Here is a 10,783-nt window from a genome sequence, read left to right on the forward strand (position 1 = left end):
GTTCTCCATCAAAGCCTCGCCGCTCTTCGTAGGTCCAGCTCAGGCAAGGTGGCTCGGCTACTTGAGAACTGAAACGACCAGCTATCTTCTATGCATCAGGGCGCGAGAAGAGTTTCTTGTGGATAAGAATGCTAAAAATGCAATTACGCAACAGGCCCAGCAAGCCGTTTCTTTTCCACTCTTAGCATAACGTAACTCGTAACTCTCGTCCCTGACTCTTCTGTCCGTCACCCAGGCCGTCCAGCGGGTGTCAAGTGGCAGCTGGTGCACTGCCCATTTGGTTCCGGGTGCCTAGTTGATCTCTGAGTTCAGCCCTCGATCGTCCTTCGGTTTGACCCCCAGCACCCGGTGTCTGCAGGTGGTGCTCCCCGTAGCTCCTCTCCCGTCACCTCCTCCCCGGCCCCTAGTCAGGGAAGGAAGGCAAAAAAAAAAAAAAAAAAAAAAAAAAAAAAAAAGTAAGGTGAAGCACTCTCGGCAGCGTCGCCAGCCAGCCACCACCGCTGCACTCCGGGAAACTTCGCAGTGAGTTAGTTACCTGCGCTTGGAGAAGGGCCTTACCTGAGCGCGCCTCTGCCAATGGCAGCTCACCTGGAGAGCTGCGCAGCCAATCACGGCGCAGCTCGGCCCTCGGGCTTGTACCCTTTAGTGAAAGAATTCAGCGCCGTGCGAGAAAGTTACCTGTGGCCGCCCAAGTCCGCCACTTTCCGCTCTGTGTCTGCCCATTGCCACGATCCGGGAGGACTCCGCGCCACCGGGCCGCCTCCGAGCGCGGGCCCCATGTGAGGGCCGCCTCCCCCCCCATCCCACCTTTCCGGCTAGGTGAGGGCGCGAGCGAGCGAGCGAGCGGGCGAGAGTGGTGAGGGGGGACGAAAGCAGAATTACCTGTAGCTCTTGTTCTGCCATCTCGGGCGCTCTCACACACCTTCACCTGCACAGACTTGAAAGTCCAGTTTCACCAGAGGCTGAGGCGCCAGGAAAAGGGGAGCGAGTTCATTGGATCAAACATGTCACAAGAGTCGGACAAGTAAGTGGATCGCACGCGCCGGCGGCTGCAGCTGCTGCCACTTTGGGCTGATGGCAACTGGTTTGTTGTGTTGTTTTTTTAAAAAGTTGATATTGTTGGTTTTTGTTTTTGTATTTTTTTCTTTTTGCTTTTTTCCCTTTTTGGTGGATCCAGACCCTCTCGGATTTTATTTCTACCCCAATTTAGGGGAGAAAACCCTACATGAACGTGAACGTTTAATACCCCTTTTGGGCCTTGCTAGGAAACATGTTTTTTTTTTCTGCTTCCTCCCCAACGAACGACCGCAGTTCCCACTACCCTGACCTGACCAACTCTTGGGCACGGATTGAGATTTTGGTAGATGGTGGCGGGAGGCCTGTAGTTGCCCCCTTGCCTGGAACTGCTCCCCAGTTTGACTTCCTGGGCCATTTGGAAGTTCAGTCAACCTCCTTCGATTAGGCCAAAGGGCCTGCTTTGCAAAAGCGGTCTGGGCCGCTTTTGTGTGCGCTCAACAAAGGGCTTTTATGCGGCTGCAGACACGGCCATCTTCCCCATGGGGCGGCCAGGGGTGCGTGTGCGCTGCGGCGTGGGCCCCCGACGGGAGCGAGGCGCGGGCAGGCCGCAATGAGGGGCCCGTGGGTGTGCCGCTCCTCGCTCCCTCCCGCCGCCCACGCATTGTTCGGTCACCTCATGCAGGTGCGGGACAGGACCTCTGGGAAATGGGGGGACTGATTTTGAGGCCCGCAACGAAGGGGCACCCACACTTGGACCAGTCTCCTGCGCCCCGACGTCGCAGGCTCGTACGCGTCCGGTGACCGCGCGGCCCACTGCTCGGAGGCCGCCACCTCGGACGTGGGGCTCGATCGGCCTTCACCGAGGCTTTCGATGGAAATGGGGGGACCGTGGGGCGCAGGGACTCCGGACACTCCGCGTCCTGGATCGTAGCTCTCGACCGGCGGGGAGCTGCGGGGAGAGCCTCGGGGCGCTGGGCCTGGTCCGTCGCGGTCCCCGCCTTGGGGACGGCTTTGTGCGAGCCGGGGGAGGTGGGGCCGAGGGCGGGCGCGGGAGGGGGCCGGAGGTGGGTCCCGCTGTCCTCCTTCCATTCGGTGGCGACATTTCCTTCCCCCTCCTCCCCGGGCGTCCCAGGCCGGGAACTGGCTGCGTCCTATTGGAAGTCCTCAGAGGCCGCCCTTTTGCTGTCCCTGGTAACTTTACTCTGCTCGCGTGGCCCTGCCAAGGGGACCTTTCCGAGAGTCTCCACCGACAAGTGCACAGGACCAGTCCCATTTTGAGGGACCCGGAAGGGAGGAGGGCGGAGTGGGAAGCCTGACCGACCCGAGCTGGGATGGAGAGGAAGGGCCAGCTTCCCTAGGAAAGTCGCGGGTCTGGCCTATGCAGGACGCCTGCTGTCATACTTAGGAACCTACCACGGTCGCCACCCTTTAAGGTGATCGAAGAACGAATGTTCGAAACTCGGCCAGGGACTAGACAGTGGCCTAAGGATTGGAAAGCGGTCAGTTGTAGGAGACAACCCACCCACGTCTCCACAACTACCTTAGCTTCATAGTGGAAGGAGTCAAACGTATGTAACTCAAATCCAAGGCAATCACAACGTTTTTGTTTTCGTGTGTGTGTGTGTGTTGAATTGTTTTGAGTTTAGTGTTTGGAAAAAACAGCGGCTGCACGTTCACTTTAATCGCACAATTAACATTTAGCTTGACTGCTTAGTTTGGCGGCACTACATGAGTCAAACGAATTACGAATGAAAGTGGATGGGTATTTATTCTCCCCAGGTTATACTTAGCGCCAATGGGGATAATTTATTCACTATTGAGTCTAAGTACCGAGTACTAACAATCTGGTTTGACGAGTACGTATTACCTAGTTTTTATGGCTAATGCCTATCTAGGATTACACGAGCATTTAATGGAAGTAGCTTTTACCTAGTGGTTCCCAGGATTTCATTTTGCATCCTGGGAAAACTAACTAACGATGCGGTAAGGAGACCACAGTCAAAACTCCTTTGCTTTCTCTGCTCAAACGGCGGAGAAATGTTTGAGTTCGTCTATGACTTCCGGGTCACTTTTGGGAATCTGAGATTCTCTCTCTCTCTCTCTCTCTCTCTCTCTCTCTCTCTCTCTCTCTCTCTCTCCTTTTCTTTTTCTTTCCTTCCTGTCCCCCCCCCCCCTTCTTAAGACAGGGATTTCTTTGTAGCTCTGGTTGTCCTGGAACAACTAACTCTGGAGACCACTCAAATACGGCTGTGTCTGCCTCCCGAATGCTGGGATTAAAGGCAGGCCCCACCATGCCCTGCACACTTCACTTTCTTAATGTTCATATTTTACCGGGCCCCTGCAGGGATGCATGGGGGCTGATGAGGCATTTTATGGGGTTGAGACTCCAAGAGAAAGTGCCTGAAAAGGCCGGTGGGGCTGCCAGTCACCTGAACAAGGGAGAGGCCCCGAGCAGGAGCTTGCAGTTTCCTGGTCAGTTGTGCCTAGGAGGCCTGCCTGTGATTTCTGGAAACGCTCCCCCAGAGCAAACTCTTAGAGATTAAATCCCAAATCCAAGCGAGATGCAGGTAATCTTTTTACCTTGCCTTAGGAAGGGATTTCTAGTGAGAAAGTTTGCCCTGAAGATGAATCATCTTATGATTTACATAAATAATACCATTTACTAATATATTTATTTCGTGTGTGTGTGTGTGTGTGTGTGTGTGTGTGTGCAGATGTGTGCAGCTATTGAAGCTTGCACACGGTGGTCAATAGCTGCAATGTTGTAAACATTGATTCTTTTCTTCCATGTGGTTTCTGGGTGTCAGACAGGCAGCAAGCGCCTCAACCCCTGAGCCTTGCACAGACAGGACCACTGTCATCTTTTCTTTGCTGGTGACTTTTCAAGGTGAAATGCTCTGTCTTGTGTGACCCCTCCTTAAAGAAGAGGGGGAAGGGCGGACATTTCGTCACTGTGTGCACTTTAGAACGTTCTGCTCGCCCACCTTCAACTTCTATGAGAGTTGACGAAGATCTTTGTCAACAAGGATGAAACTCTTCCCAAAGGGGGTAGCGGGTGTGTCTTTGTGAGTTCAAGACAAGCCTGGTCTACAAAAAAAAGAAACTCTTGTTTATTTTACTGTGGAATTACATAAAGCATATGAAGAGGGAACACACATGTGCATATGTAATAATCGACTATACAGATATTTTCATAAGCGTAAAGCATGCTTTCTGTACTGCATTATAGGAAGAAACAAAGATGTATGGAGCAGGCCATGTCCTGCAGTGGAGGGCAAGCCAAAAATGGACATGGATTTATGCCAGTATCTGACAAGAGCCTAAAAGTTACAATAATTTAAAAAACAGTTAAAAATACATTACAACTAATTATTATTATTATTGTTTTAGCTTAAGAAGTTTTCTAAATGTGTTAAGATTTTCTTTGTTTTTCATTCATTTGTCTATGTTACATATCTTTAACGGTAAAAAAGTGCCAATAATTTATCATATCGCCACGATACCAGTACAAATACATATTCATTTTTTCACCTCAACTATATCTTGAGGCCCTGTATATTGAACACTGATCCAGTGTTGAGGTTCACTAGTGCTTACAGGGTTAGCATATGTTAGGAGAACAGGTCCACCGTTGAGAAATAAACATAAGAAATTAGGTTAGCACAGACGCTTGCTGAAAATCTGAGCTTTTGAAGATTTATGATTTAGGGGGATATGTTTCACATAGAGCCAGGACGTGAGGAAAGACCAGAATAGGGCTCAAGCCCTGAAGATGGCTGGAGTAGAAGTTTCCCAGGCAAAGGCCTTGAGGTGAGCATGACTAGGAAGTGGGTGAATTAAGGGAGATAAGGTAACTAGTAAATCAACCGGAATCCGTTCCCTATTGATCCAGACACCCGCCCGCCATGTACTCAGTCACAAAGTTGTGCTCATATAGAGCAGTCAGGAAGCCACAGTCAGTGAGTAAATGGTAAGTCCCAGCTGAGCCCAACAGTCCAGTGTCCTTCCCTGGGCTAAACCGTGCAGGCTTGCGGCTACAGGGTGAATAAATGTACTCCCAGCAGAGGGGCCCCCAGTGCAGGCGGGGTTTACTATACACTCCCCCCTCTCCCACCTCTGGAGTTAGCCTACCGGGCTCTTGGCACAGCTCACATCTATCACCTCAGTCTGTTCCGAGACGGCCTTGCCGTCCCCTAGCTCTCATTCAGCTTCTGCAAACCGCACCCGTTAGAGAGCTTGGATTTGTCAAATGCCTCTAAAAGAAAGTACCGCGCACACTGCTTTTTGATTGGTGTCCCAGCATCCACAGAATTGACCCCACAGGCAAGATTGGTTTACCTAAAAAAAAAAAAAAAAATGTCGAGTAACACTACCAAAATATAGTCTAAAAAATCTGGGAATAAATTATGTTTATGCTTAATAATGGAATTCCACCCAGGAATTCTTGCTATCCTTCCTAAGCTTCTGATTGCTCAAACAAACAACAAACAAACCACCCACCGGAGGAGGCAAGCGGCAAACCACAGATAGCCCTCAGCCCTTAGAGGTCTGCTATTGTTTTCTCCAGATGGCCCAGGAGTCTGCACAGAAGCTCTGACCCAGGCTTTAACTTCATTTTCGGCTTAATTATGGAGCTAGCTAATCCTTTCAGTGCCCACTTTACACAATAAATGCAAAATTGGGGACTTCAGACGCTTGCCGGTGCCTCGGTGAAAGGAGGCCACCTCCTACTCTCCCTTAGGCTACCTCGGTTGACGCTGCCGCTGATATGATTCTAACCGGAAGCTAGAATTCCTAGACCTCCTCCCGAGGTTGTTTGCTCTCATTGTTTTGCTAAACTGTGGCTTAGGGAAGAGTGTGTGTGTTGGGGGTCATTTTGACAGCTCACCTGTTTACTGAGCGGCTAAAGACCTGTTTGAAGTCTTTCACGACCTCCTGTCCTGGTCCTCAGTCGACTTGGGTATGAAGCCTGTCTCTAGTTTCACATTGTGGCACTTCCCGAGGGCTCCCCCGTCTTTGAATTGATATTCAGTGTTTCCAGCTCAGAGGTAAGGTAAAGAGTTCTAGTGAGATGTTGGTCCCTGCTGAAACAACTGGGCCAGGAAAGATCCAACAGGCGTTCTTTCTGGGCTCTTGGGAGTATATGACCGTAATTAGACGGTGCTGCCTAAACGGGCCCAGGGCCCTTTTAAGGAGGACTGAAATCAAGTCCAAGATGACTAAGCCTCGCTATGTAGATCAGGTTAGTCATGAATCTCTGCTTCAATCTCTACTGCGGTGGTCGGATTAGCAGCGGGCACCCACTACACTGGAGTGGGAATCTCCAGTTTCTGCAAAGTAGAAAGGACAGTTTAGGAAAGTAACCAGGAAAGCCAGACATAAAAGAAACATTTACACCCCAGTAACTGAGCTCAAGAACCCCGAGACGGGCGATGGAAGGTGTGTACTGACAAGGCTGACTTTAGGGTGAGCTGTTAAATTTACTTTTAAAGAATTCTTAGGTGAGACAGGCAGTCGCTTCGGTTCTCTTTCTTGACTCTGGTCTAGCCAGGCACTTATTATTTTTTCTCTCTCATTCTCTCCTTCCTTCCCTTTCCTTCCATATCTTCCTCTTTTGTCTTTTTTTTTTTTTTTTTTGAAACAAAAGTCTCCCATAGCTCAGGCTAGTGGCAAACTCGCTAGCCAAGGACAAACTTAAGCTCCTGATCCTTCCGCCTGTGGAGTGTTGGGATATCAAGTGAGCATTTCTGATTTGTTTCGCTTCATTTGTTTGTTTCTATTTTTCTTCGAGCTGGGGTTTCTCTCTGTAACCCTGGCTGTCCTGGAACTCTCTCTGTAGGCCAGGCTGGCCTCAAACTCTGAGGTCTACCTGCCTCTGCCTCTCAAATGCTAGGATTAAAGGCATGTGTGGCACCATGCCAGGCAAGCATTCTGATTTTTTTTTAATGAATGCTTTGTCTGAATAGTACTTTTTCTCTTTTCTTTGCCTCCCCGCTCGCCTGAACCAACATGTTTTTATTCCCCGATCCTTTTTTGATCCGTCTCCCTGATACTCTTTACTTGTTAGTCCTCCTATAATATCTGCGGAGAACTGAGCGTTGCACGGGAAGGTGACTTGAGTCTTACTGTCGCTGTTTGCCCACTCATGGTTTTAAACTTTGCTGCCTTGCTTTAGCCTTCACAGCCCAGCAGCCCATCCTTGTCACCTTGTCCAAGGGTCAGATAATAACACCAGGTGCTGCCCTGTCTAATTTAATCCCTGGCACCCATATTGGGGGGTCCTCACATCTCTGCCTCCCAGGGTAACCAGGGACTGCTGTTAATGAAACAGCCTATCTAGGCCTGCTCCGAGACCAGAGCCATCAGCTTGGCAAACCTGCCCAGGAAGAATTCCTCAGCGAGCAGGGACAGGCTGAAGTAGGAATTCACTTTGGCCCAAGAGGACTAGTTGGCAGTGGGTTAGTCACAGGACTAGTTGGCAGTTGGTTAGCCACAGCAACTCATACCTGGGAGTCTACCAACAGCATTCCCTTGGGCCCCCAGATTCCCGCTGAGCTCCCATCTGTACGGCCTGTGCAGTGCTATCTCCTAGACAAATCCAGCTTCCTTGGTATCAGTTTTGTTTATCCATTGCTAGCAAGATATAATTTATGCTGTTGCCTTTCTTTTCCTTGGCAATCTTGGGGGTCAAAGCCAGCACCTCCCATATGCCAGGCAAATATGGTGGCGTTCCCAGTTCCACCATAAGTTTTGTTTGTTTTTTGAGACAGGATTTCTCTGTGTAGCTCCAGCTGCCAGAACCCAAGATTCACCTGCCTCTGCTTCCTTGAGTACTGGGCTTGATCAAAGGCTTGCCACATCTCAGCCTGCTGTTTATAAATCATCAGCAACACACACAAGTGTTCATGTTTATGGTTGTTATGCTGTTTTTCCTGGGTATATGTCTGTCCACCCTTTGCTTGCCTGGTGCCTGCAGAGGCCAGCCTGAGATTCCCTGGAACTGGAGTCACAGATGGTTGTGAGCCATCTTGTGGTTAATGGGAATTGAACCTAGGTCCTTTGGAAGCAGCCAGAGCTCTTAACTGTTGAGCTTCCTTCCAGCTACTGCTATAGGCTTCTTACCAGTAAACGGCAGACAGTGCAGGGCTATGAAGGTTGTGTGTAACAGAAACAAAGTATCTGCAGGGACAGTAACCCTCCCCCATCCCAACTCTATTGGGAAAAGAGAAATATTTTAACTGAGTGTGCTGGTGAGGAGTAACAATATTACTTATTAAAACTACACATTCTGAATTGCTACTAGAATAGCCACCAGGTCTCCGGTGAGGTTCTGAGGATTTCAGAGTATATTGTTATGAAAATAAGTCTGGGCTGTAAAGAAGTAGGGCGCATTTGCATGGGAGGGCAGTCTGTGTAAGCGGGACCTGCCCCAGGCCTGTAAGGCAGCAAATGTTACTTTGTAAGGAACGTGGGTGGTAGTGAGCTGTGGCAGTGGTCTGATTTCACTTGGGCTCAGGGCAGGCAAGGAAAGCAACAGCTATCGCCTGTATAAACACGGAAGGGCCCACTTCTCCGTAAAAGGCCTGTGCTCTTGGCTTTTCAGGTTTTGCTTTTTGGTTTCGTTTATTTATTTATTTGTTTGCTCGCTCATTCATTCATTCATTCATTCATTCATTCATTCATTCATTCATTCATTCGTTTGTATTTTGCAGCTCCAGAATGGAACCCAGGGCATCCCATTTGCTAGGCCCCCAGTTAGGCAAACACTCTGACCTTGACCCATCCCCCCAATCAGGCAGGGATCAGGGCTTCCGAGGTGTGGAAAGACTTGGGGGAGAGGAAAGGAAGGGGTAAAGCAAGCAAGGACAGGACGAAGCTGCTTCAGCAAGGGTGGAGTGGCCCGTGTTTGCTCAGCAGACAGGCAGGAGCAAAGTGGCCGGATTGGATTTCAGATGGGAGACAGGTGGATGGTGTGAAATCAATTATTCCTGGGGAATTGGGTTGGTTTTAACCTGAAGCTTAGGATCCTAAGATGGAACAAATCTTAGGGCCCATGTTGGTCACGTGAGTAACTAAGTTAAGGATTTGGGGTTGAAAGTTTCACAAGCCAAGTGTTTGGTATCCTTTCTGTGCCATACGCTAGGATTGTACCCGGGGAACAAAGCCTGGAGTGGTCTGGGAAAGCTTGCTTCTTTTTCTTTGAAGGAAGTAGGCATAGCAGTATCGCGGTGACAGAGTCTGTGAATGCTCGCTCTGGCTCTGAGTGCCTCCCGTGGGTTCCCAGGGGCCTACCTTCCCACACTCACCCCACACTGTTGCCTTACTTCTCAGTTCAGTGAGCCCCATAAAAGCTCTGCTTTCTGTACTTCTCTGATCTATCTTTTCAAAGAAGCCAGGAACAAAGTAGCAGTTGCAGCCTTCCTGTTTTGCCAATAACATAATTAACATAAGATGAGAGTATTCATTATTTCTTCCTTTTCCATCTGCAAAATGGAGGGAAGTGATTCCCGAGGAGAATCGCCTCCCCAATGTCTGGAGTCTGCATCTTCTCTTCAAAGGGGTCTGGGCTGGAGGAGGTTCCTAGGGCCGACTGCTCTTCATGAGCCCCTCCTGGTGCTCCAGAACCAAAGATGTTCTGATTAAGATCCAGAATGAGTTGAGGCCTCCAGCAGGGGGCATGGCGAGGGCCGAGAATCCCGAAGGGCAGCTAGGTGGCTTCACTAGAGGGTTTCTGCCCCGCACAGCCTCCCAGGGCTGACTGGTAGATAAGGGGTCCAGGAAATCAGATACGAGCTGGCAGGGACTCTGAGAACTTCACTGACAGGGCCCTGGAATGGCTCTCCTAGGCCATGGAAGGAGAATGAGGTAATGGGGAACGAACCAAACATTCACTAAAACCTTAAGGTTTCCCCTCCCCCTCCCATCTTTCCCCCTCCCTTCTTGTCTCCTCCCCTCTGTCTCACTCCCCTCCTTCCTTTTCTGCTCCTCTCCTTTCCCTCTCCTCTTTCCTTTTCTCCTCCCCTCCTCCTCTTCTTCCCCCACTGCTCCTTCTTCCTTCCCCCCTTCTCCTTTTGTCTATGCCCCCTTTAATAAAACGTAATTCAGGGAACACATTGTCAAGGAAGTACTGCCAAGACCACAGCTTAGAGTTCAGAGGAAGTAAATACATATAAAATATAAATAATAAGAGTAAGAATAGCAGCTGCTGGGGCTTGAGGGGGATGACTCAGTGGTTAAGAGCACCGCTGATCTTCCACAGGACCCGGGTTCAATCCCAGCACCTGCATGCCAGCTCATACCTGTCTGTAACTCTGTTTCCAGTGCTTCTGATACCCTCACCCAGAGACACATGCAGGCAAAGCAGGAAAATGTACATAAAATAAAAATTTTAATAATTTAATAATAGCAGCTGCAGTCTTACCCCAAGAGTCATATGTTATTGCACATCAGGACACACAGCTGTTACTCATTTAGGCTGGGAATAAAAATCTCCATCTCATGAACTGAGGGATTAAACCCTCTGAAGTGGACATTCTTTGGTCAGTAGCCCTTTGGAAGTTGTGTTGGAAGAATCTTGTTTAAGACACAAAAGCCCTGCCGGGCGGTGGTGGCGCACACCTTTAATCCCAGCACTCGGGAGGCAGGCGGATCTTTGTGAGTTCGAGACCAGCCTGGTCTACAGAGCTAGTTCCAGGACAGGTTCCAAAGCCACAGAGAAACCCTGTCTCGAAAAACCAAAAAAAAAAAAAAAAAAAAAAAAAAAAAA

At 49.5% G+C, this 10,783-nt stretch overlaps 1 protein-coding gene across 4 annotated transcripts in view; it reads left to right on the plus strand.

The window, feature by feature from the left end:
• The first annotated feature begins 677 nt into the window (after positions 1 to 677).
• Grhl2 (grainyhead like transcription factor 2) overlaps positions 678 to 10,783 on the plus strand; it is a 115,890-nt gene continuing 105,784 nt past the window's right edge. For 2 of the 4 annotated variants that reach the window (XM_050162962.1, XM_050162953.1), the window contains exon 1: positions 678 to 1,024. Coding sequence is in view for 2 of the 4 variants with exons in the window: in XM_050162953.1 (XP_050018910.1) it covers positions 1,005 to 1,024 (20 nt within the window). In the remaining 2 variants the exon portion in view is untranslated. The remainder of the gene's footprint in view (positions 1,025 to 10,783) is intronic. The other 2 variants (XM_050162943.1, XM_050162973.1) reach the window with 2 other exon arrangements.

Source organism: Alexandromys fortis, unplaced genomic scaffold, assembly GCF_014885135.2.
Source record: "Alexandromys fortis isolate MF-2015 unplaced genomic scaffold, M_Fortis_MF-2015_v1.1 scaffold_17, whole genome shotgun sequence".
NCBI classification, from domain to species: domain Eukaryota; kingdom Metazoa; phylum Chordata; class Mammalia; order Rodentia; family Cricetidae; genus Alexandromys; species Alexandromys fortis.